The following is a 27,428-nucleotide window of genomic DNA, read 5'->3' as shown; positions in this document are numbered from 1 at the left end:
TCGCAGACATTTTTTTTTATTTGTATGGCGCAAGACGACATAATATTTCATGGAGGACATGACGCGGTGAATTCGATAGTGGAATGGAAAAAATCGATTCAAAATTAGTTTTTATTGTGCGGTAGTATTTTTTATTTGGTACAATATGTTCGTACCTTAGAGGATGGAAAAAGATACATACATACCTTGGAGGGGACTGTCTATCGATGACACCTCCAGTTTTGTATAAAACCTACAGCTCTCTGATAATGTGTATGCGGAACCTATAAACAGATCGTGTGAAATTTTGAATATAATTGAAATGAATAAAATTGTTAATCCTTGTTAAAGGCGGATAACAGAATAAGTGCTTGTGAAAACACGAATATTTGTGAACATTGGAAAACATTAAAAGCTTATAAAATAACCATAGACAATTTCTTAAAACTAATTCACTGGAACGTTACCATAACAAAATTCACTGAAGTTGTCGGACGTACTTCCGTTGTTTTATATCCCAATAATTTAGTATTACGCATCAACTTGTGATACTGCACTTTTACAAAATTTAAAGCAATTTCATAAATCTTTAAAAAAAATTATAAAATTGGTGTAAGATAAATTAAGTTGCAAAAAAACGGTTTATTGAATTACATAAAAAAAAGCTTCTGTGAAACTCAACTTGACCTTGCTAGTTCTTTTCCGTTCAGCTACCGCGATTGGAACATGTCTTATTCACCTGAAAGAAGGTAAGTTTAGTTTGTGTGATATTTGAGACCCAAATTATAACATAAACGGAATTATGTGTGGCAAAATTAATGGGTGAATTGAAGGATAGTTTTGTTTCAACGTAGATCTCGCTATATCGGCGGAATTAGCTTTATTCTCCACGGTCGCCGATTGCCAACATGGCGCTGGCAGAACATTACTTCAAGTTCGGCATAGTGCACGTGTTTTACCTAAATGTAATTTACTCTTTTTTTTTATGTAGAATTCTTAATATACAAAGCAGCATCGTCTTTAGTATAATAATTTGGTAAAATGCTCCTTCAGTAATAAGTGATTTATATGCAACTTCAAAATGCCAGTTTGACAGCAGCCTTGCTGCCACTTGTAATTTTTAATGATTTTTCCTCGATATCTTAACACAAAATGAAGCGCGTATGTGATCTGTTATTATTTCAGTGATCGCCACTAACAAAACATTTTGTTGTATTTACAGATCAGAAGATTGGCCGGAGGATTCCAAAAATGGGCCATCAAAGGATCAAGTTAACTATGATGGGCCACCCGGCTTGGAAACTGAAGGCGCTTTGGACACAAACTGGCATCAAGTCGTGGAAAGCTTTGATGACATGAACTTAAAAGAAGAATTACTGCGAGGAATATACGCTTATGGTTTCGAAAAGCCGTCGGCTATTCAGCAGCGCGCAATTATGCCATGTATCCAAGGACGTGATGTCATAGCTCAAGCCCAGTCTGGAACTGGCAAGACTGCTACGTTCTCTATATCTATTCTGCAACAAATTGACACTAGTGTTCGTGAATGTCAAGCACTCATTCTGGCGCCGACTAGAGAGCTGGCGCAGCAAATTCAAAAGGTACGCATTCGCCATTGTTTGCCGCGAATCAATATTGTATTGTGTGCAGTGTTAAATAACAATGTTCGGTGTGATTTCGGATAATAAGTGTTGACATTAATTTTAGGTGGTGATAGCTCTTGGTGATCATTTGAATGCTAAATGCCATGCTTGCATTGGTGGCACCAATGTGCGTGAAGACATCCGCCAGCTGGAGAGTGGTGTACATGTGGTGGTGGGAACACCAGGACGAGTGTACGATATGATCACTCGCCGAGCTTTGCGTGCTAATACCATCAAGCTGTTCGTGCTGGATGAAGCTGATGAAATGTTGTCTAGAGGGTGAGTTTATACATAATTGTTATACAGCTATATTGGATTTAAAAAGAAGGCTACACATGTTATGATTCATTTGTTGCTGAGCCTTAAAAGGTTAATAATGATAGTGTGTTATAATTGTTAATACCAAGATTGAACACTCAGAATAAATTCCTTCGATCCGGCCGGATTCGAACCGACGTCTTCTAGCATACCGTGGCATGGTATGCTAGAAGAAACTAGTGGAGTAATTTCACAAAAAATTAGTTTATTTAGTTCCCTACTGCACAAAAATGTGCATTTATTTTGATAGAAAATATTCATTTGTTTATACAACTTGATTAGTATCATTCTGTTATTACTGAAAACATCTTTCTAAGATAAGGTGCTTAAAACAATACCTGCTTCTACATTCCAGGTTCAAGGATCAAATTCATGATGTGTTTAAGATGCTGTCTGCAGATGTGCAGGTCATTCTGCTCTCAGCTACCATGCCTGATGATGTGCTTGAAGTGTCTCGATGCTTCATGAGAGACCCTGTCCGCATTCTTGTACAGAAGGAAGAGGTGTGTACACATTTTATAAGATTATCACCTCTATTTAATTGAAAACAAATTGATTGTATGACTAATGGATGCTGGGTAGTATATTACGTACAATTATTATTAGTCTCTATTGTACTTTTGTCTGTGATCTCATGTAGTAAAGAAAGTCATGTAGTACATTAGATTAAAACATAGTTTCCATTGTTATAAGGATGTAAGGTTATAAGGATGTAATAATAATAACTTCTGTTTATTCACAGCTAACCCTGGAAGGTATTAAACAATTTTTCATCTCCATTGAGATGGAAGAATGGAAACTGGAGACCCTGTGTGACTTGTATGATACTCTATCCATTGCTCAGGCTGTCATCTTCTGCAACACCCGCCGCAAGGTATTTTGTGGTGTACCATTAATAGTCATAGCAATATTTCCATGCAACTGGCCATTGACTTGCCTCTCTCTAATTATATGATGCATCAAAAAACTGAAAACAAATGAAGAGTGCACTTGAAGCACTTCAATGCAAGGTTGACAATTGCTCAAGTAATGTTTACTATTAAGTATACATGTGCTGTGTATGAAAATAATCATAATCTCTTAATTAATTATTTACAGTTTGTTTTAATATTTTATTGCCTTAGCTAGTCATATCATAAATTGTTTTGCAGGTAGACTGGTTGACAGAGTCTATGCATGAACGCGATTTCACCGTGTCTGCAATGCACGGCGACATGGATCAACGCGAGCGTGAGGTCATCATGCGGCAGTTCCGTACGGGATCTTCGCGTGTACTCATCACCACTGATCTGCTTGCTCGTGGTATTGACGTACAGCAAGTCTCGTGCGTCATCAACTACGATTTGCCAACCAATCGCGAGAACTACATTCACCGGTATGTTCTAAAAAACTTAATTTAAATGGAATTTTATGCAATGTCGATTTGTTTAGTGTATTTTATAAAATTGGTTCACGAATTGTTACATTTTTATTTCAGAATTGGAAGAGGAGGTCGTTTCGGCCGTAAAGGTATCGCCATTAACTTTGTGACTGAAGCGGACAAGAGAGCACTGAAGGATATTGAGGACTTCTACCATACTACTATCACTGAAATGCCCAGCGATGTGGCCAACCTCATCTAAGGGCCTAAGCTTTCCTGGTTTATACTTTGTGTCCTGCGTTCTATTGCGATATTTATGAGGTGTGAGTATTAGGAGCAGACTCCTAAATACCGCTGTGCCGAATTTTTTATTGGAACTCATTTTATTTGGACCGATATATTCGTTTTAGTTTAATTAATGAATGCATTATTCTATAATAGACGTATCAATATAAGTTTAATATACATAGTTAGGAGTAAGACCGGCTCGGCCGGATGGCCCCCGTTCCGCGCAGGCCTCTCTGCCGCTTGCAGAGAGGGCTCATCGGGTACTGGAGAGGCTATTTCAATCACAAAAGTACTAGAAGGAAACAATGTATTGTAACTCTTTTTTCCAGTTGTACATAATATGGTAACTGTTTTTGTATTACGGTAAATAAATATAATGAAATACCTTAGTTGTATTGTTTATTGATGTGAGATTGTAGCGCTCCATTCCCGATCGGAACCTTAATTTCTCACAAATATTGTACTCAATGAATAAATTTTGTTTGCAGAAGATCTACCTACTGAGCCTGTTGAAACGCACTTTGGACACAACTATGTGGAAATAATAAATCAAAATTTCCTTAATATGTTACTTTCTTTTGACAGGTCCTTAATTGTATCCTGTATTCCCTATTGCTTTTGCATTTTACATTTGAATTTGTTTTCTACATGGTTTTTATGTTCATTTCAAATTATTTATATTTTTGGAATAAATTTTGTTCAAAGTAATCATGACTTTTGAAGAAGTTGATATAATTAAGGTTCCTGTTTCCGCTTGAGCAAAATTAGCGCAATGTTCATTTCCCTGGAGCCATTTAAAGAGAATACAGAGCTGTTTTTTATTAAGCTCTTAGATCGTATTAGTCATTAACTACAGTGTATTGCAAAGTAGTATGTATGTACATATTTATTCCTTTTTAGTTTGGGAATACAATAGGGAAATGTAGTGATGGTGTTTTTGTGTTTCATGAATAAACTTTCGAAAGAATAATTTTGGTCATAAACAGTAGTTTTTAATATTGCTTTATTATATTTGAACTTAGTTTTGGTTATAAATTTACTTAGCAGAGGTAACAATTTCTCATAATCATAAGTCATTACTAAATCTATATATACCAAGTTTTATATGTACCAAGTTTGTACAGCAAATAAATGACTAAACCTTTAATCAGGTTATCACAGTAAATTATGAACATCGTCAGTGGAATAACAACATCAGATTAATACGTATAAAAGCTCAATGTACTATCTTTACTACTTGACACAAGACAACATTAATAATGCTCTTTACGTATTGATTACTTATGTACTTCCATAAAGTGATATAATTTCTTAATAAATTAATATCACATTTCTGTTAACATTAACTTTGATAAGAATATAATACAATGTTACTTTCACCAAGTATCATAAAAATGCAAATAGAAATATCAATAAAAGTACAACTACGGGAAAAATTACATAAATAGACACCCTCGGATGACAAACCGATACAAGAATGGAAGCATCATCATCATTTCTCAAACCATCACTAGTAGGCATTTCCACTATAACTAATTCATCACTGAGAAATCCTACATCGAATTCACATTCTGTTTTATTGAGACATATTTTGGAAGCTGACATGTTCACATATTGGAATGTTGGCTTATAAATATCAAATATGACATGAATATCGTTACTTACTAAATCATTATCGCTATAAAATATATAATAATAATATCCATCATCACTGATATTGTGGACGACTTTGAGTGTAGTGGTGTTTTTCAAGTAGTCTGTGCTATTGCACTGGCTAGAATATGGGAATAAACGATTTAGGAGCATATTGTCATGGTAACATTCATATAAACTGGTTTCAAAGCTGGAAACAGAGTTGTCCTCATTAGTGGTGAGATTGATTGCATTTCCTCCATGGTTCACGCCTGCATCCAAAACTGTATTTGGATTGTGTAGTGGTACCTTAGTATTTCTCTTGAACCTTTTCTTTTGTCGTAGTATATTGGAGTAATCTTGATATTTTGTCTCAATGTCATTTTCGTTTCCTTCAAAAAAAAGTTCGTCTTCAATAGGATTTTGTACTATATCAGGAATGGGTTTAGTCTTTTTGTCAGGATTTTCCAATGTAGCTACAACATGAGCCTGATTTTGTACAAAATGTTGGTTTCTTTTATATTTGTCTCCATCAAGAATACCACATGTGTTCAGCATTTTGTCACCTTTGACTACCAGTAATTTGGAGCCATCATATCTAGAGCAAGCTTTTAGTTCTACTGTGGCTCCTTTGAATAAATAAAATCCCCAATATTCTAAAGTATCATCTGGTAAAAACATAGACTTCTTTAATCTTATATGTTTTCTTTTGTCAGATAATTCTGGTCTGCCTTTCATTTGGAATGCATTGAATGTAGAGTTCATCTTCAGGGAATGTTTTTGACAGAATATTGATGACTGACCTTTATGTATTTGTATAACATCGGAATCCGATATCTTATACATAACATCGGCATACTTAATATTCCGCAGGTATAAAGGTATAATAATGAGTACTGAAGGCAAAATTGTGGTGAGAAGGCAGAATATTACAACGCGTCGTGATCCATGCATTTTATGGTAATCTGGAAATATAAAAGTCGATTTTAGGTATGTATCAATGTGTATAATCTTAGTATACATTGAATGGACGATCTTCCCTATTTTTCTATTTGATTGGTGACTCAGGATGACTGACCAAATGAGATACGCAGATCAAACCGTGCACGTTATTTACTACTTAATGAAGAGAATACAGGCTACTTCATTCCTTTAATAAGGAATGAAGTAGCCAGTATTCTCATGTCAGATTGGCTGACCACTTTTATTTTCTCACGATTTTAGCAGAGTGTCATTTATATGTTTAATACTTCTTTTTACTACCCAAATCATATTTCTTCACTATTGTAGGAAACATCTTTAGAAAGTTATTTGAAAAGAATATTAAAGTTATTGTAAAAAAATTTATAGTTCTTTTACTGCGTATTTGCTAATGTGTTGTACTATCCAACACAACCATTCACTAGTGTTTTCCTTTATTTTTTGCTGAACAAGAGCACATCAAGCTCGACATTTTGTACTTGGGACTGTTCTTATAAGCTGTTGCTTGGTTGGATTAAACTAAAGTTGGACTTAAATCTTAAGTGTCAAGCTTGACCCTGCACATAGTCATGAAAAAAAAAAAGTAATACAATAATAATTCTTTATTTGAACAGAAAAGTTACATTTCATTGTAAGGCCCTGGCTTCCGAAATAGGTTCAATGACCGGTGTTACGGAAATCAGTGTCTTCTCTACAGAGCTAAGGCCAACAGTCAAAGTTATCTTTTTTTCACAGGTAAGCAAATTAAACTTGAACTCATCATACTGATTAAACTCTACTGCTCATTCGCATGGCTGATTCCCCTGAGAAGAATGAGCAAGTAACTCTGAGGGTTGCTCTTTGTAAATATACATTTATCATTACATATTTATTTTAAACATGCTATTTTTAACTAATCTCTCAACTGGGTTACGAAAAGAAATAGTAAAATTTGTTTTAATATACCAAAAACAAACAATATTTTGTTGCAGTTGTCATTTTAAGTAAAAATTTGGTTTTTTTTTGTTTTGAGTTTTGCATGTTTTTAGAGTCATTGTTCAAATTTCATATGGTTGCTGTTAATTTTATGCTTTGTTGTCGACTCTTTCTTTGTTTATTGTTGAGTTTTTTTAATTTGTTGTGTAATTTTTTTAGAATTTATGATTATTATTTTTATGATTATTACTTGTTCTAAACTATAGACTATAAACTTATAAATCTATGACGATCAATTTATAAACTTATCATCTCTTCATTGTAAATTATCTTGTTTAGATTTTAAAACAGATTTTTCATTCAATTTTACATCACTACATCACTAGAAACAGAAAATCTCAAACATCACCATACCCAGGTGAAACAACTATAGCAATTGCACAGAGCAAATTAGTTGCCATAAACGTATGCAGGTGCTTTAATAAGAATTTATTTAAATATCTTTTACTCAAATAGTGATAAAAAATATGTTTGAATCATAAATGGAATGACAAAGACATAGATTATATATTGTTAAAACCATGATTAAATAAAAATTGTCAGTCAACCAGACGTCAGAGTGGCTGCGCACTTTATTCCTTTAATATATTCATTAGCACAAAAATAACAAATATTTTATTATAGGTGGCAAATAGGTACTAAATACTGCGCACAGTTTGATTTGCGATCTCGTTTGGTCCAGTCATATTGACGATCACATTAGATTTTGCTGTAGATGACTAAACACGTCTTAAGAGTAATTATTTATATACAATATGAAGCTACCACAGTCTGCACGAAAATAATGTTGAAACCTTCCAAAAGATTATGAATATATCAACCTTATTTGAACGATTTATCATGCATATTGTTTTCGGATGTAAATCGAAGTGGTACCTGAAGTTAATTTGATTTTCATCGAATGTACAATTAGATGACAAGATTCACGGTCAGACCTGATCTGAGTACTGTATTTTCGCAGAAATGCTGCTACCAGTCTCCCGATACAGTCACGATCATATTAAATACGGACGAGAAATTTCTGAGCTATCGAAGAATAAAGAACTTACATTGTATCTTAATAATTACGTAGAGAACCGGTAACCACTTTTAGTTTATCAAGGCACAAGTTAATGTTGATCATGTTTGTATCCAAAAAAATTTTACAACTATGACTCACGCATACAAAGTTAAAATAGTTTAATTTCCATTTTCCACTCAAAACACTCCGCCCAAGGTTCAAAACAATAATGTCAAATGTCACGAATAGAGATGGATAAGTATGTTTTGAAAATTTTATCGATATCGGTGTAGTTTGTCGCTATTCTCTGTATATAATTTATTAATATATTTATTATTATTGATTCATTAAACCTGTTTTTAACTACATAGTATGTACATAATTCAATATTGTTGTCGACTTTATAGGCACCTTCTGGGTTACAGAAAAGTTCACTATTCTTATTTTTTTTAATCAAGAACGGGCAAGATAACAAAAGTCATCTTTGTCCAGTTAATTAAAATTTAAACTACAAATGTTTCTGTGTCAAGACTGTCCGGATATGCACTCCATACTAATTTTACCTGTAAATTAAGCCAATTGTCTAAATAACTATAATTGAATTTTGCACTATTCGTGCATGGCTGAATTCGCAACATACATCAATATTAGATCCTTGTTATTCGTTATTATTGAAGGAAGTTTTATGTACAGAGGCAACATATTATCAAAATTTGCTATTGTAAATCAGTTAGATTTTAGAAACCGTAAAGTTATTACGGTTTGTTTAATTAGTGAATAAATAAGATGATGACCTTATTTAGCGCTATTTTGAAAACAAATTGTCGAAATGTAACTCAAAGACACGAAAATTTGTAGCACATAAATAATTCTGAAATTTCGTTTTACGGACATTGTAATAATGCATACAAAACATACATTATGATGATTATGATACAATAAGGTTATAAGTGGGTTTTGGTAGGTTTAAAATGTAAAACAATTCATATTTTTTATGTTTACAAAATTATACAAATTGAGTGAATAAATGAAGAGGCTGCGCTTTTTGTAAAAAGTAGGCAATTCTTGAGATTTGCGTCATTCCTGGATCTTAGTGTCTTAAGTCTGTAAATTACATACTTAACAATAATTATTATAAAAGTATCAGACATCGTTATCGACCCGTATACATCTAATTTCTTAGCACATGTTCTTTTGAAAGAGAGAATTTAGATGGTAGTCTACTACGCTAGCATATTTCGAAGGATTTTGTAAACTATTTTATATATATAACGAAATAAAGCGCATTAATTACATTTAGATTAATATTAATGTCGCGTACTTATTAGCTACTGATAATACAAACTAAAAATAATCAGTAAATGACTTAACTAGTAAATATATTTGCCTCCGCTTTCTATCTTATTTTTACTCTCACTGGTATACATATATTATTATGCAGTAAACCTTCGCAGATAGCCAAAAACCTCATCCAAATAGCTAGTTAGTTAAACATTAGAGAACTTTATCGAAGTATGGGTTTAATCACTTTTTCCTTCATAAACAAATAATAATAATTAATGAAATAAAATAAATTGTATCGACCAAATTAAAAGACGTATGACGCGAATGAAGCTTCATACTTGGCGTTGTCTTTAGATTTGATCGAATATTACTTATTTGACAGTAATTGTTTCGGACATAAGAGGCAATTATTGATCTCAACTAGGTTTTCACATCGTCAACAGTTTATACGTCCTACTGCTGGACACGGGCCTTCTCTAAGGAGGAGGTTTAAGTCATAGTCATTCTTGGACATACAAGTTTCATCACTATGTTTTCGTTCATCGTTAACAAACTTTCATAAATTTGCAACTAATAAATAAAGCCACAGTACATGCCACCACACGGTGATTCGAGCCGTCGATCTTTTGAGAAGCAGCCGTTCACCCACAAGGCCAGGTTTACCTACCACCGTCATACGTTTTCACAGTTCGTTCAAAGTGACAAAGTATTTTCATCGCTTTTTGCTTACCATTTTCTTTAGTTTGAACAGCAGCGTAGTTATAACTGAAATTGCTTGCGTAATAAGCACTTGGAGTTCGTAGAGCCCTCGTCTGATTCATTTTAACTTTGCCTAATCAACACACAAAAAATAGAAAGAAAACTTAATAGAGTGCACATGCACGTACAAAGCATTCAAACGAACTGGCTAGGGCAAATGATAAACCTTTATCATTTAATTATCTATCTCCTTGCTTGAAGTAGTGACAAATTGATAAGACGTGATGCATGTTAACGTACCTATCTGTTTATTGAACTAGTTATACAGGATGATTTTTTAGTCATCGTCCAAATTTTTTCCAGCCGCTAGGTATCATTCAAAGACTCCATTTTCAAAAAAAAATTGATAGGTCTATTTTCAAAATGAAAATATTTATTCCGAAGTAATACTCGACAAAAATTGGTTACCAATTTACACTATTATTATTTACTACGACTATGCGTCTATGAATGAATGCCATACGCTAACCACGCGGATTCGCCAATCAAAGCAAAATGCCGCCACAGCCGCCGCCCGCGCCGAACGCTATTGGCGGCTGTCACTTCAGTCGTCACACGTCCGTGTAGCACTTTGTGCGTGTGTGCAACGCTATCTCGCTATTGAAAACGCATTCACGTGTCACTATGTATACAAACCGCGAGTACTTTGAAATGGTCAAGTGCTATTTTATAAGTGATGAAAGCCTAAACGGAGCCCAGAGACTATACGAGTCAGAGAGCATTCCTCGCCTTCGCAATTATGGAATAGCAAGTCCTACAGTCCCCAACCGCCAAACGTTTCTGCATGTCATACAGACGCTTTTAGACCATGGCCAGTTTACGACGCCTTCACACGCCCAAGGACGTGGTAGGCCGCGACTGTCCGTGGAAATCGAAAACGAAATCTTCGATTTTTTCGAGAGAGATCCCAGACGAAGTACACTGATGCAGCTCGACGGTTCAACGTTAGCCAATACGCTGTGTGGAAGCTGCTCAACACCTCTGGATTGCACCCTTATCACTTTCAAAAAGTGCAAACGGTAAATGAAGCAGACGCGCTGCCTCGTCGAGTTTTCTGCGAGTGGCTGATCGCACACCCCGATGCGTGCATTTTATGGACTGGTGAAGCCCTATTCACACGTGTGGGGCTGTACAACCAACATAATGAACATTGGTGGTCGTATCGCAACCCGCACATGATAACAGACAATTATCACCAAGTGCGTTTTAGTGCAAATGTGTGGGCCGGGATTGTCGGTGATAAAATTCTAGGGCCGTATTTTATTGCACCGGAGGCACCTATCTCAATATGCTACAAAGCATAGTCTCTGATTTGATGGCCGACGTACCCCTAGCCCTCATTAACCATCCATCCATTTTTATTATCAGCATGACGGTGCACCGCCACATTACGCTATCGACGTGAGGAATTATTTAAATATGGAATACGGGAATCGCTGGATCGGCCGAGGGGGTCCCGTTCCATGGCCACCCAGGTCACCAGACCTCACACCCTGTGACTTTTTTTGTGCGGCGAAATTAAACGCCGCGTGTATGTGGAGGAGGCCCAAAGCCTCAACGAATTGAAACTAAAAATTGAAAGTGCATTTGCACAAGTGAAAAGTGACACTACAGTGCTGAACAAAATACAAGACAATATTCAAAAACGTGCAAGAATCTGCTTGGAGAGGAATGGTTTACATTTTGAGCAATTATTAAAATACTGTTAAAGTTGTTACGCTAAGGTAATTTTTATTTTATTTTAATTAAATGTACATAAGTTGATTCAATTTTTTTAAATACGCCTTATTGCAAAAGGCATGGCCTGCTTTTATTTTTATACTTCTGTGTACGATACGAGTGCGGACTACATTTGTCGTAAATCGATGTTTTGTTTTTTATTGATATTATTATAAAATGTTTCTAGTTCACTAATAAAAAACACCACGTGCGTAGATAACAAAAGGGCGATGGGAAGATTCTTTTTTTTTATTACTTGCTAAATACTAATTCGTTACAATTCATCGTAGGAAGTGAACCTTTTATTGGTTTGTCTCACAAACAAAAGTAAAGATTATTTTCTTTTGTTCTCTCTACACATGGTAAAATTTTTAGTGACTTTGAAATTCAATAAGTAAATTCTTCGATGGCCTTCGTAAGACAACGCTTTAAATGCGTAGAAGTTAAGTTCGGGAAACGAACTTTCCTAATTAGGTGTGTTTATCAGGTGCATTCTTTTTATCATTATTTTGTAATAATATCATTAAATTTTGTCAAACCTCTAAAACAATTTACTTATAAATAACTTCCGCTCTCGTTTTCGTGCGTAAATGTAACAAAATCTTGACTTGAATTCGAATTAATTGTCTACATTCAAAAATAACATCACAAAAGCCTTTTGTAACTTGACGGTCCTAAGCCCGTGAAAGTATGAAGGGAAAATTTGCAACTTATGTATTTTATCAATGACGCGGGGGGTGGCCTAGCGCGCATATCGAGTAGGCTGTCCACACGCGCGCAATTTTTTATTACAATTATATACAATTATTTATTGATTTACACTAAAAGGAAAATTTGCGCATGTTATATTATATATGAAAGTTTGGACGATGACTAAAAAATTCATCCTGTATAGGACCTTATTTATTTAATACGGTTTTGGCCTAGAGCGGAAACTATGTGTAACTTAAGAATATAAAAGTTTATTTAATAGTTTTTATTTGAGTGTTAATGAATTTTTATTTAAATATCAGTCTTTTTTGAAAAAAATAAAGTGGTTGCCGAAATAACAGTCCATCGACGTTGAGCTAAGATACAATGTAATTTCATAATATTCGTACAGCACCACCAATAAATCTGTGTCTCAAAAAAGAAAGAACTAGCATCCTAACATCCTTACACTCTGAAAAACAACATACATATAAAGCACGCCACTCATTTTAATTATGTTGGTAGCTCTATCAGTTGTAGTGTTTGAATTCGAATCGACACTGGATAGGTATCGATAAACTCGATCTCTTGAGAGCATCTATGATATTGACTTTTTATTACTTTTAATGGATTTTACGGCTTTGGATACTTGGTAATAGGGGCCAATTTTTACACGCAGTCACGCTTCACACAGCTCTCTCTGTAAGAGATTTTTTATAGCCACTACGTTTAAAGTTTCGGACACCCAATGATCATAAATTCAATCGACATCATAACTTTTTTAGTTGTTATGGATGAAGTAACGTAAAACCTAATAGATTGAATTTTAGTTTTTCTTTATTTTTTTTATAATAGTTTTGTTAGACTATTTTAGATTATTACCATGCAGCCAAATCAGTAAAAAAAACAAACCGTTCATGTCTGTCCCCTAAAAACAAAATTTCTCTGATCATTACGCATATGACATACGTATGGAAAAAAGATCAATATGTCTCAATCGTAGAGGGAGAATTATTCTCCCTCTACGATCTCAATGCTGGGGGTTTACTCTTGATCTCCGTCCGAAACAATTACTGCCAAATAAGCAATACTTGACCAAATGAAAAGACGCGTGATGCGAATGAAGCTTCATACTGGATACTTGTCTTTTAATTTTGTCGAATATTACTTATTTGACAGTAATTGTTTCGGACGGATGTCAGACGAAGATCCAGACTAGCCCCCTTGATCATTGAAAGCTGTTTAAGTAAAAAAACAAATCGCAAAAAAAATAGCGCGCTTTTGAAGTTACGAGTACAGTTTTTATAAAGATTATGTTTATTAATTAAGATTATTTTAAGTATATTATGAAGAAACTACGAAGAAAGAAAGAGTAATGAAGAAAGTTACAACTGTAGTACTCATTTTAATCTAAACTATAAAGGATATTGTCATGAAAATTGTGAAAATTACATTAATTTACGAATTCAAAGTTTTTGTTCAAAGTGACATTAATATGATATTAAGTGAAAGTGAAAACATAAATATAACTCCCACCGCTTAAAAGACAATTTAGAAAACCCAGACAAGAGAACTAAGTTATTTATGAGAAAGTAAAATCATAATGTCTTGTACTAGAACTACAATGGAAAATATTTATTGAGGATCCCGATAATTAAACGAAGACATGGCTCGAAGGACTTATGTCCAAGCCAAAATTCTGAATAAAAAGGTTATAAAAAAAAAGCAATCTTGTTTTGATTGACTTGTAGATGCTTGTAGTATTATAATGTAGTCTGTGGTATTATATGTAGTCTGTGGTATTATATGTAGTGTTCTGTGGTTAGGTTACAATGTACATTTCATATATCTTACAGTAGACTTTTAAAAATTATCCATTATTACTTTTTAAACTTCATATCCTTAGCCCTTTGCTCGTTATGGCAAATGTTCTTAAACCAGATGTAATGTGGGTACAAGGAAGATGTTACAGAGTGAACGATTCTTCAACCGAAGCTACCGATTACCAGGAGCACGATTTATACGAAGATGGTAAATCCGTTGTTTATCGGGGGCCGACTGAAATATCTGTGGACATGTCACAAAAATTACTCTAAAAACATTGATACGGTCAGCATAAAAATATGCTAGATTCGTACTGTAAAACGTTTTTGTTATTTTGATTACTTTGATAAGTCGAGGTCCATAAATATTACAGTTGGGGTATAATTCAGATACTTAGAAACTATTTTGTACATAGTATTGCCAATCCCAATGGTTAACTCCTTGATATTAGAAATATTTTCCGATATTTAACATTTTTATCGAGTTCTTAGGTTTTCGCGATTGTTACACATAGGAAATGAAACTATTTTTCCGGATTTAAATCGCGTATATTTGTTTTTTCAAACAAACCGACGTGTCGGGCCCTTTACAGGTCCCATGGTCCTGTGCCCATGGGACCTGTAAAGGGCCCGAAACGGGACTGAGGTGGTACAGTCTTCAACCAGTTATGTCTAATATTAATGCAAACCACCCTATTTATTCACTATAGTTACAATAGTTATTAATTAAATACCTTATTTTTAATTGTACAAAGAATTTATTATTAATTATTAATAGAAATAAGAATAAACTAAAACATATTAATTAGTACTGCAGTCAGTAATTTTTGTTTAGGGAATAAAAAATCCAGTGAATCTAAAAAATAAATGAATTTAATCAATAACTTCTCAAGGCCCCATGTACATAAAATGTACTAACATAATATGTGAAGTAGTAGACCCAGACATTATTCCGATAATCACGTAAACGCCCAGTGTACATTATTAACTGCCTTCGTGACCAAACGTTTACCATGCTGGACTGCTATGTATGTATGTATGTATCGGTATATTCTTACATAAACTTAATTTGCTATTGACCTATCTTACCGAAAAATTCAAAAAGGCAAACATTGTAATATGTGGAGATTGGAACATCGATGTCTTGAAACAAAATTTAGCAGCCAAAGATCTTATTAGTACCCTACAAAACTATAATTTTATCGCCCATATACTTGCTCCAACTATGACAAAACTCGTGCATTGACCAAATAGCTAGCAACATCAAAACAGCAAATGCTGAAATTCATCAACTAGTTCTTTCAGATCATAAAACTGCACAAACTTTAAATGTAAAAATAAAGAGACAAAAAGCCTATAACATGTGGCATGAATACAAACGCGACTATAACCCGGAAAACATTAAAATGTTTTGTAACTCCATAGGCTCTCTTTCGTTTTTTGAAGTTCTAGATTCAGATATTATGGAGACTGCGTTTGATGGTTTCTACGATTTATTTTCTTTATTGTATAATTTATGCTTTCCAATCCTATTAGTTAAAGTAACTAACCATCTCACAAAGTTGCGAAGGCTCACTAAAGGTTTAAAGAAGTCATGTAAAGCCAAAAGAATATTACAAATGAAATATATAAATGAGAAAGTAAATAAATTACACAATAAACAACATTATAAAAGTTACAATACACTGCTTAAAAAATGCATATTGAAGTCCAAACGAATCAGTAATACTAAATACATAAAAAGCAACACCAACAAATGTAGAGCGACATGAAACACCATATCACAGACTCTCTCGAATGATTCTCATAAGGATGACATTAATTCGCTACAATTCAATAACCGTATATCACAATCCTGTTGACATTTGTAATATTTTGAATACTAATTTTTTAAATTTAAATAATAATTCTAATTTGACTCAAATTTGCATGACATCGAACATACAATCTATATTTAATTCAATATTTTTGACCCCAGTGACTGAATAAGAAATTTACAATATAATAATATCATAAAAAAATAGTAAATCTTGTGGTTATGATGGAATAAATACAAAAATTATAAAACTTTGTGCTCCACACATTTGTTGTCCTCTTGCACATATTATTAATCTTTCATTCGCAGAAGGAACGTTTCCCAAACAATTGAAACAGTGTATCGTTAAACCATTATATAAAAAAGGTGACACTTCAGATCCTAACAATTACAGACCTATCACTCTGATACCTATTATATCGAAAATATTTGAGAAAGCTTTCTTAATAAGACTTAACAGCTTTATAGAAAAGAATAACATTCTCCATCCCTCTCAGTATGGATTTTGTAAAGGAAGATCCACAACATTTGCTTGCTATGACTTTTTAACCATTATAACGAAAAGTATCAATGACAAAATTCCGGTAGCATCACTTTTCCTCGATATGAGCAAAGCATTTGACTATATTAATCATTCTAAACTTCTGAAAAAACTAGAAAAATATGGAATCAGAGGCACAGCATTTGACTGGATAAAGAATTACTTGAAAGATAGGACACAAAGTACGACAATAAATAAAATTTGTAACAATTACAAGCGTCTTATAAAACAAAAGTTTTATTCTGATTATAAAACAAAAAACAGCGGCATTCCACAAGGAAGTATTTTAGCTCCGGTTCTCTTCAGTCTGTATATAAATGATCTTCCAAACGCAGTAGATCAGGAAAGCATTCTGTTTGCAGACGATACCACTCTTATATTAAAATGTTATGATAGAGACCACTTTGAAAAAGAAATAAATGACGCACTATATAAAGTTATCAAATGGTTAAATGCAAATGACTTACATATAAATATTAGCAAAACAAAATTCATGCAGTTCAGATCGCATAATTGTAATCCATTGCCAATTCAAGTGCAGTATAACAATCAAGTAGTAGATACAGTCGACTGTTTTAGTTTCCTTGGAGTGAAATTTGACATACGTTTAAAGTGGAAACATCACATTGATCACGTGTGCAACAACCTGAATAGATTTGTCTTTGCCCTACGTAGGCTAAGACAAACCGTGTCTCATGACGCTGCAATGATGGCTTATCACGGGTACGTCTCCTCTGTATTAAGTTATGGGCTTATACTGTGGGGGAACTCCGTAGATGTAGGTAGGGTTTTTATAATGACAGATGACACATGCAAGCCCCTATTTAAAAAACTAAACATCTTACCTCTCCCCTGTATGTATATCAGAGACATCTGTGTGTTTGTTAAGACTAATCCTAAACATTTTAAAATACGTGGCGAAATATTTCAAAGACAAACACGACCTAAAATTATGAATCAATTATATCAACCTCGTTGCCATAAAATAATTTACACAAATAACTGCTACAACATGTGCATTAAGATTTTTAATAATTTACCAAGTGACATTAAATTACTACACGGACATAATTTTAAACTACAATTGACAAGATGGCTTATGACACATTGCTTCTATAGTAATAAGGAATACTTTGAATTTAGAAATATTTGACATTTTAATTAACTTCAATTACCTGTACCAATAAATTCCAATATATTTGCACACCTGCTTGCAGGTTGAATACATTGTACCAATTTAATTTAAGACCTGTATATTTACTGTATTTTAGCAAATAAACATTAATCTAATCTAATCTATGTGGAGGTCCCAGGTTTGATTTCCGGGACGGGAGAAATATTTGTGCGGCCTACATTTATTTCTCTTGTAAGTTTGGGTGTAATTTGTAGTTGCCTATGTGTGTGTCCATGACACCCACGACACAGGGTTTCCATAGTGCGGGGCTATTGAGTTGTGCGTTATTATTATTATAATCAGCGTTGCCAATGCCAATTGTTCAAAATTCCCCATAATCACAGTTAAAATCCCCAAATTTGGGGAGAGCAAATGTCATATTCCCCACAAATTCCTAACGTCTCGAGTTTTCATTGTTTATTACAAATACATCGCTGAAAAATATAATAAAGAATTAAGAAACTCAAAATGTAACCAGGGGACTGGCCTAAGTGGGAGAAAAGATTGCGAATACAACATGCACTGACATGTAATTTTACAATTCAGAACCAAGTGCTCGGACAATAATTCTATTTAAGCTACTTGCTCATAATGCAAGGAATGTGCGATGTTGAAAAACATATCGATATAGTTCATCACAGTGTTTCTAACAGTAACTATCAAACTAGCAATGCATCAGCAATCGATAGATTAAACAAAATGATAAAATATCAGAAACACTGTGACACCTACATTTTTTCCACGTAGCGCCAATCCCCACAAAATCCCCAATCAATAAAACCGAGTTGAAATTCCCCGCAATTTGGGGAATCCCTACAAATTGGCTAAGCTGATTATGATGAACAGATTATATTTTAGGAAATGAAACTATTTTTCCGTATTTAAATCGCATATATTTGTTTTTTCAAACAAACCGACCGATAAAAATTCATTCAATAAAATAATTTGTAGAAGTTAATGTAGCGTAAATTGGAATGTTTTCTTTGTAAAATTAAAAATAAGGTATTTAATTATTAACTATTGTAACTATAGTGAAAAAATAGGGTGGTTTGCATTAATATTAGACATAACTGGTTGAAGACTGTACCACCTCAGTCGACCGTGACCATGGGACATGTAAAGGGCCCGAAACGTCGGTTTGTTTGAAAAAACAAATATACGCGATTTAAATCCGGAAAAATAGTTTCATTTCCTATGTGTAACGATCGCGAAAACCTAAGAACTCGATAGATTATATTTTGGTACGAATATTGAATTCCCTAAAGCCGCCATATTTCTGTATGCTCGAATTTGATTAGTGGATAAGAGCAAACTTTGATCGCATGACATCCGTCAATTAATCGAAGATTAAAAGAAAAAGGGCGGGAAACTCGAAAGAAAAAGGCGCATTTTTTAAAATATTATTTTCTAAAAATTATAAAATAATAGTTTGGGTAGTGAATTCCCCCATTATATATACGTGTGATCGGCCAATATGCCGAAATCTAAAAAAATACTAAGTAACACTTAATTGCAGATGTCTTAAAATGGTGCTTAATACTTTTAATTATTTATGGTTAAATAATTTTATTCCATCAGACTGAAAGAAAGATTGTTTAGTTCCTGTTTTAAAACATGGCAAAATTGAACATGAGCCTGACTCTTATCGTCCCATAGCCCTAACCTCTTGTATAGGTAAAATCTTTGAACAGCTGTTAAAACAACGTTTAGATTTTTTTGTAGAGGGGAATGGTATACTACCTAATAATCAATTCAGCTTTCGAAGAGGCAGATCAGCACAGGAGAGTATAAGTCATCTTCAGCTAGACATTCACAATGCTGTCTCTTGTAAAAGAAAACTTGTATGTATCTTCTTTGACATAGTTGGTGCATTTAACAATGTAAATTGATATACTTTCAAATGAATTGATTTCCATTGGTTTGCCTGGAAAATTAATTAATTGGATATACACTTTTCTTATTAGCAGGGAAGTTTATGTCAAATACAATGTTGAGTGTGTGCGTTATTATTATTATTATTATTATTATTACAATAATGGTCTTATTGGCCCAAGATTGTCAATTTTGAACCTAAACATGCATAGTTATTTTTAATTTAGCAAAATAAAATATGTGTACATTTTACTGAGTGGAAAATAATGTATTGTTAGAAATCTATACCAGAAATCATAAAAACGACTAAAAATTAAGAATAATTTCAATGAAATAAAAATCGGTTACAAAATCTAATGTTAAAATTTTGAAAAGCACGGGACGTTATACAAATCAACGAGAGGTAAACGCGTCGAGAGCACACTCAAAAATGAACTGGCACACTATATCCGAGCGAGAGCCACCGTTACCAATGAGCGCCAACCGACAAAATGAGCTCTCGGCCACGTGGCGCTGCTTTTATATCCTCTGTCGCCGGGGGGTATTTCCTAAGGGGTGGTTATCCTCTAAGAGTATATACAGTGGTGGTCACATAATTAAAGACACCCTTGATGTTGACCACATACAACAAATTAAATGATATTTAGAGACCCAAGATAGGTATCAATTCCATTTTAATAGTCATTTTACATACACTGACATCATATATTTTTTAAAATGAGAACAGTATCAAAGTTTAACTAAAAAGAGTTTACATAGTTCCTGTTTCAAATATCATTCAAACTTTTTCGATACATTAGCTGCTGGCCATCTAATTAAAGACAGTGCGTATTTCGTGTTCTAAACTTGAAATAAAAAATAAAAAAGAGCACTGATTTTTTCTAATATTGAGCGAATTTTCGTGATACGCAAAATCTCACTCAGTTTTAGCCGTGCTCTAAGTTTATTGTGAAATTTAAATTGAAATATTATTTAAGTGACATAGCCAATCTTTTTAGACAACATTTCAGGGTTGAGTCACCACTGGGTGAGGGATTGGGTAAGCAGATGGTCAATGCTGAGAGCAAAGTGTATAACGACCCCTTGGTTAAAGTTACTGTTAAGGAGATTTCTAACGTTATCAGAAAAATGACCAGGGGGAAGTCACCAGGTCACGATGGGCTCAGCATTGAACATCTGCAACATGCCGGAGTCCACCTTCCCAGGGTTCTGTCAATGCTGTTCACGTTTTGCATTCGACACAAATATCTGCCTCCAGATCTTATGAGGACAGTTGTTGTACCAATCATAAAGAATAAGACCGGTGATGCTTCGGACAAGAGTAATTACAGGCCAATATCTCTAGATTCCACAATGGCTAAAGTGCTGGACAGTGTACTTAACAGTTATTTAAATCAACACGTGAAGCTGCATGACGCTCAGTTCGGCTTTCGTCCTGGGCTGTCTACGGAGACAGCTATACTGTGCCTTAAGCACACTGTCCGGTATTATACCGATAGGAAGACGCCTGTGTTTGCATGCTTTCTTGATATGTCGAAAGCTTTTGATATGATATCATATAATGTACTCTGGAATAAAATGTACAACTCGAGTATACCTAAAGAATTAACTGACTTGTTTCGATACTGGTATGATTGTCAAATAAATTCTGTTAGATGGGCAGGGACATCCTCTGACGATTATAAAATGGAATGTGGCTTAAGACAGGGTGGGCTGACCTCACCAACCTTATTTAATTTTTATGTAAATGGATTGATTGAGGAGCTCGGAAGCACTGGTGTTGGTTGCTCAATTGGAGGTTGTTTTGTAAATAACATAAGTTATGCGGACGACATGGTGCTTTTGAGCCCCTCAATCAGTGGGCTCAAAGTCCTATTAAATGTGTGTGAGAGATATGCAGTGGCCCATGGGCTCAGATATAATGATAAAAAGAGTGTGCTGTTGGTTTTCAAATCAGGTACCAAAACATATTCAACTCCACCAGTCACTCTTAACGGTATTGAAATCCAAAAAGTGAACAGTTTCAAGTATCTGGGCCACTGGGTCACTGAAAATGGAACTGATGACGTTGATCTGGAGAGGGAACGCAGGGCACTGTCGGTAAGGTGTAATATGCTGGCCCGCAGGTTTGTACAATGCTCACAAGAGGTAAAAGTCACCCTCTTCAAAACTTGCTGCCAGACCTTATACACGTGCAACCTGTGGAGCAATTTTACTAAAAAAGCCTACAGTGCCTTGCGTATCCAGTTCAACAATGCCCTCAGGGGACTGCTGGGGCTGCCCCGATATTGTAGCGCGTCGGGGATGTTTGCCGCAACTAGAATTGATAGCTTTGAAGCTGTCATTCGAAAGCGAGCAGCATCCCTGATGGTCAGAGTGCGGGGCAGCACCAACAGTCTTCTGATGGTGATTGCGGAGAGGATGGACAGTCCAATTTTAAAACATTGGATGTCCATTCACATCCAAAAAAATGAAAATTTTAAGTTTTACTAACATAGTGTCTAAGTATTTACTAACAATATATGGACTTGTAATCATTGTAAGTCTGATAATAAATAAAAAAAAAAAAAAAAAAAAAAAATTATGGGAAAAAGCAAAAGTTGCGATCCTTCCACAAGGAAGATAATTCTGATTTTTTATGAAAAAGGGTGGTCGTATAGGAAAATTGCAGAACACTTGCGATGCTCGAAAGATATGGTAATGAACGCTATCCGGCATTTTAAGAAATTTAACACTACGGAAAATGTGCCTAGGAAACCTAGACCGCGAAAAACAACCCAGCGAGAAGACACAAGAATAGAATTGTTGGCTAAAAAAGACCCTTTCAAAGGATCAGAAGTCATTCGCTTGGAAGTATTTGGTGCAGAGGAATCTAGAGGAGTGTCTGCAAGAACGGTGAGAAGGCGATTATGTGAGGCAAACTTGTTTGGAAGAATTTCTCTGAAGGTACCCCTTTTGAAGAAAGAAAACATCAAAACCAGATTGCTGTTTGCCAAAAAATATGCACATTGGACAGAGCGACAGTGGAAAAATGTGCTTTTTTCTGACGAAACTAAAATAAATATGGTTAACTCTGATGGAAAAGTTTACGTGAGGCGTCCTTCAAAAAAAGAAATGGATCCAAAATACACAAAAAAAACTGTTAAACATGGAGGGGGTAATATCAAAGTTTGGGGATGTTTTTCTGGTCACGGTGTGGGACCTATTAAAAAAATAGAAGGTAACATGGATAAATTTCAATATAAAAATATTTTAGAAAACACCATGTTACCTTATGCCGAGGATCATTTGCCGGTGATATGGACTTTTCAACATGATAATGATCCCAAACACACTTCAGCAGTGGTCAAAGAATTTCTTAGAAGCCAATCAGTAACAGTTTTGGATTGGCCACCGTATAGTCCTGACATTAACCCGATCGAAAACTTGTGGTCCCGTGTGAAGAAAATGGTTGCAAAAAAACGTACAAGTAACGTGCATCAACTATACACGGCATTTAAAGAGGCATGGGAACAGATTTCGCTTGAAACTTGCAATAATTTGATTGCTTCTATGCCGAGGCGGTGTCGGGCCGTCATTACTGCTAAAGGACATGCGACAAAATATTAACAACGTGCTTTTATTTTCTTATTATACATCTGAAACTAATTTTATACTCAAATTCGTTTTAACATTTGTAATATTTTTTTTGCAGTTACATGATTTGTGTGTCTTTAATTAGTTGGCCAAGCTTTTGTATTAGTTTATAACGGTGTAATTAAAGAAACTTAATAAAAATTTAAAATACGACATCTTCGTTCTCTTTATTTCATTTCAAACATTTTACGATACCCGTTAGAATAATTTAAATAATATTGCAAGCTCCTATTGCATTATAATAAAAAAATATAGGATAAGTAAACTTTGAAAAAATAATATTATGTGTCCACCACTGTATATTTTATAATCGTATTACTTAGAGACGCCGAAAGTGAAGATTGTCTTAATAATGTGGCAAACTAGGGGATGAATCCGGTTTTTCGGTAACCGATTTCAATAAAACTTGGCAAATAGATGTAATTCCACGACCTTTTGAGGTCGGTTTTTTTAGTACTCTATACCGAGATTATTTAATTAAAAAGAATATCAAGAATACAGACTATCATATATACATTTATTTTTATTCCCTATCCCATTTCAGTAACGCTCACTGTACATTTAAATGAACTAAACATATCGCATTCAAATTTAGCGCAATGTATTCTACATGACCATAGAGTATCTAGAAAAATACTTAAAAACAATTCTCATTGGCGATTTTCATACAAAATTGAGGTTATACTTCCGTGCGCCTGAAGCATATAATTATACTTGCACATTTTAATGTACATTGGGCGTTTAGCGCTTCTCCCATTTTATTTTGCTGGGCCATAGGAGGTTATAACAATGAGATAATGAGGTGTCAGTTTTTTACGATAATGCCTTAGCTCCTGTCCAAATTTGGTTATTTAAAAAAAATATTTTTTTAATTGTTGGCCACACACTATTCATAATCTTAATCAAGAGTTTGCATTAAATACAAAAAAGATGTTATTTGGCGAAGCTGCCTTCATCTTTTTGACTTTGTAAACTTTTTGAGTCGTTTTCAAATTTGGGGCCAAAAAGTAGCAATTTCATAAATAAACTTTCTTAAATTTTCCATTTTTTTTGTATTTAGGTATGTTCAGAATAAAAAATACTTCATCACAATCAAGTTAATCACTCATTTATTCCAATAATACGCAATAATCAACAATTTTAGTGACACAAATGAGATACTGTTGAGATACTTGGTGACACTAATGATAATATGATTTTAGGAAACAATTATGACAGTTATTTGAAATAAATGTAGTTCAAATGTCAATATAATATTGTAGATTTAACATAATCATCGATCATCAATATTTTAATTATTTTTTGACAATTAAAAATATTAATAATGAAATTAAGAGAAACAAAACAATATTAATCTGACATAGAATGATTCTCATCTCATCGTTGGACTTTCTAATAAATTTAAGACATTCCTTGCCATGTCCCGATGCTTTATTGTAATCTCCTACAAAGGATTGATTTGTCCAGGAACGTCTAATAATGCGAAGTCTCGTAGTTTGTGAAGTCGAAGCTATAACTTGCTGATTTCCATAGATAATTGTAATATCGTTGAAAATTCGTATTTTTTTATTTTCGGGCACTATATTTACATTATGAATTGCAGATTCAGTTGGAGTTTTATACATTTTAAAAAAACGTAAATGTTTATCATGTACGCAAGTGAAATTTAAGCATTCAAAGCAGCTCCGTTTTTTGAATTCCAAATAAGTAGAGTCAGACGACCACACAACCTAAAAAATAAATATTTGAATTAAAACGTTTGAAAATCAAATCAAAATTAAACATAAAATAATTGGTAAAAGTATCACCCGATGAACTCCCATAGTGCTTTTGAAAGTAGCGATATCTTTGGGTAGCATCAGATCTTTTATTTTAATTTCGTCTTTCTCGACAATTTTAATTTCGACATTTTTATTTTGTTTTAAAAATCCATATGAATCAACGATTCGTTGCTATTCAGCGATTCTTTTAAATGTTTTATTGTAACATACTGGTTAACAATGTTACTTGTGTGTGATAAAAATTTAGGCAATACATTCTCCAGTTTTATTATCAAGTTACGTGGGTCTGACGTTTTAGGCTTATTCTTTATTATTTTTATTTCTTTGGTATCTACTATCTTTGTATCTCTTTTTCATTCCATGTAATGTATCTCTTGATCATTTCTGATCATCTTGTCTTTACAATTATCGCATTTGCGGTTAAGACAATCTACTTTATATTTATCACAACAGACTTGCATTATCAAATTCTGGCTGTCTTTTACATCAATAATGTTATTTTTATTTAGTACTGATATTAATAAGTTAAAATTTGTGGGCAATGTACAAGCACATGTATCACGATCATCAACTGGAAGAGAAACCCAAAAGGGCCTGAGCCTTGTAAATGTGGTGTAACTGATTTTAATGTTGGTGTTTTCTGCTAAAAATTTCTTATGTAAATTTTTCATTGAATCTAAAAGATATCGTATTCGTTTGAATTTCCATTTTTTTCTTATATTGTTTCTTGCCGGGAGTAATGCGACTATTTATATTGTCTTCATAAACATTGTCTATCAAATTTAGGACACTTATTTTGTGTTTTTTTCGTAAGCCGTTGTTTTTACGAAGATGTGTAGAAACTTTAGAATGTTTGAATTTCTTTCTATCAATTAAATTTGTAATTGCACGTTTTTCTATAAACTTGTAGTTTATAGAAAACTTTTGTGTTATTTGTTCACTTAAAAGCTTATCAAATAATTGTTTTTGTCTTTTTCGTTATTCTCGGTATTTTCAATCTTATCGCTTGTTTGTCTAGATAGTTTAAATACTTATCTCTGTAAAACTTCAATTTTGGCTTTGTATCTGTTTAGCAATAGCATAAAACTTTGTTTTGTTTCCTATGTTACATTTTTAATTAATTAATAGTTGTAATAATTCCATGCCACTTGGATTGGTCTTCTTTTCTTGTTCTGCTACATTTAACGGATCTATACTGAGGTTGACTTGTACATCTTCGTTATCTACTTCTCTAACCGTAAGAGTTTTTATGATTTTTTGGCTTACTTTCTTTTTATAATACTTTTTAGCCATCTCCTTCAATTTTCTTCTTTGAATCCATTGTTCCCGTGGACTCATTTCGTTAATGCTTTTAATTTTTTTACTTTCCTTTTCAAGTAGTTTTGTCTCTTTTTTCCCTGTTCAACGGCAAAAAGTTCAGGTTTATTTTTAATTCTTTTATATTTCTCCCTTCTCTACGACTATTCTTCGTTTTTCCAACTCTTCCTCGCTCTTTTGTTTCTTCGGTTTAGTCATTGTCTATAATCAATGTTTTCCCTAAAAAGTAAAAAAAAAACATAATTCCATAATTTTTATCATTTGTACACCGTTTCATATCATTTGTGTGACTTGTGAAACGACACGAATGAGCGGGAACGCATGAGATTTTTTAAATTTACCAGGCAAACAACTTTATTAATATTGAAATCGAAATACGCACTTGAACTTTATCTAATCTTTGATTTGATTTGAAATAATTAAACACAATATGTCGCGAAATGTAAATATGTAATTTTTGTCAAAATTTCTAAATATTGCCTGCTATTCGTTTTTTTATTCTTAAAGTAGCGACGTACACGACTGCTCACTAAGCTCGTTCGGGGCCAATTGAGCACAAAAGAATCACGCGGGAAAGGAGCGCGGTAAACAGGGGTATCTAGCACGTTTATTGCGCATTTGATGACGGCGACACATATGAAAATTCAAATACGAACTTTTTTGAAAATCTTCAAAATAGTTATTTTTTGTTTTTAAAAATTTCTCAATATCCAATTCATTTTCTCTTAGAGTTTATTATACATTAAATGCATTGACTTCATTGACTTACAATTATATGGACGTCGGGTCCGCGCTAAAAAGTGTCCGCACTTGTAAGGCGCTAAAATCGTATACAGAGCG

At 33.8% G+C, this 27,428-nt stretch overlaps 3 protein-coding genes and 1 long non-coding RNA gene across 6 annotated transcripts in view; 2 read left to right on the top strand and 2 right to left on the bottom strand.

The window, feature by feature from the left end:
* Window positions 1-619: 619 nt before the first annotated feature.
* LOC113237022 (eukaryotic initiation factor 4A) lies at window positions 620-4,161 on the top strand. Of its 2 annotated transcripts, XR_003311003.1 has the most exons (8): window positions 620-728; window positions 1,202-1,580; window positions 1,687-1,901; window positions 2,296-2,443; window positions 2,683-2,814; window positions 3,092-3,315; window positions 3,418-3,623; window positions 4,077-4,161. XR_003311003.1 is itself a non-coding variant. In XM_026473266.1 (7 exons), the coding sequence occupies exons 1-7, from the start codon at window positions 706-708 to the stop codon at window positions 3,560-3,562; spliced, it is 1,266 nt and encodes a 421-aa protein (XP_026329051.1). In that variant the 5' UTR covers window positions 621-705; the 3' UTR covers window positions 3,563-3,999. The 2 variants fall into 2 exon arrangements, 1 of the variants encoding a protein (XP_026329051.1); XM_026473266.1 differs by lacking the exon at window positions 4,077-4,161 and having other exon boundaries at window positions 621-728; window positions 3,418-3,999.
* A 202-nt stretch (window positions 4,162-4,363) lies between these two features.
* Window positions 4,364-10,391, bottom strand: LOC113237012. Of its 2 annotated transcripts, none has more exons than XM_026473255.1 (2): window positions 10,191-10,391; window positions 4,364-6,185 (listed from the first exon to the last, which is right to left on the bottom strand). In XM_026473255.1, exons 1-2 carry the CDS (start codon window positions 10,279-10,281, stop codon window positions 4,975-4,977), a joined length of 1,302 nt encoding a protein of 433 aa, XP_026329040.1. In that variant the 5' UTR covers window positions 10,282-10,391; the 3' UTR covers window positions 4,364-4,974. The 2 variants fall into 2 exon arrangements, with proteins under 2 accessions (XP_026329040.1, XP_026329045.1); XM_026473260.1 differs by lacking the exon at window positions 10,191-10,391 and adding an exon at window positions 8,226-8,386.
* Window positions 10,392-14,407: 4,016 nt separating this feature from the next.
* Window positions 14,408-27,428, top strand: part of LOC113236614 (activating signal cointegrator 1 complex subunit 1) — a 31,802-nt gene continuing 18,781 nt past the window's right edge. The window contains exon 1 of the mRNA XM_026472770.1: window positions 14,408-14,659. Coding sequence (XP_026328555.1) covers window positions 14,548-14,659 — 112 coding nt within the window. The 5' untranslated portion in view covers window positions 14,408-14,547. The remainder of the gene's footprint in view (window positions 14,660-27,428) is intronic.
* LOC113236621 lies at window positions 14,540-20,786 on the bottom strand. The gene is made up of 3 exons (XR_003310974.1): window positions 20,325-20,786; window positions 19,723-19,906; window positions 14,540-14,695 (listed from the first exon to the last, which is right to left on the bottom strand). It is a non-coding gene; the product is annotated as an uncharacterized LOC113236621 (long non-coding RNA).

The sequence above is a fragment of the Hyposmocoma kahamanoa genome, unplaced genomic scaffold (assembly GCF_003589595.1).
Source record: "Hyposmocoma kahamanoa isolate Upper Pololo Valley unplaced genomic scaffold, ASM358959v1 102, whole genome shotgun sequence".
NCBI classification, from domain to species: Eukaryota; Metazoa; Arthropoda; class Insecta; order Lepidoptera; family Cosmopterigidae; genus Hyposmocoma; species Hyposmocoma kahamanoa.
The sequence above is the reverse complement of the archived record's forward strand: the minus strand, read 5'-3'. Positions and strand labels throughout refer to the sequence as shown.

Coding starts and splice junctions, on each gene's coding strand:
- LOC113237022 (XM_026473266.1), top strand. CDS start 706: ATGTCTTATTCACCTGAAAGAAG. Junction 729..1,201: donor TCTTATTCACCTGAAAGAAG/GTAAGTTTAGTT, acceptor TTGTATTTACAG/ATCAGAAGATTGGCCGGAGG. Junction 1,581..1,686: donor TGGCGCAGCAAATTCAAAAG/GTACGCATTCGC, acceptor CATTAATTTTAG/GTGGTGATAGCTCTTGGTGA.
- LOC113237012 (XM_026473255.1), bottom strand. CDS start 10,281: ATGAATCAGACGAGGGCTCTACGAACTCCAAGTGCTTATTACGCAAGC. Junction 6,186..10,190: donor TGTTCAAACTAAAGAAAATG/GTAAGCAAAAAG, acceptor TTATATTTCCAG/ATTACCATAAAATGCATGGA.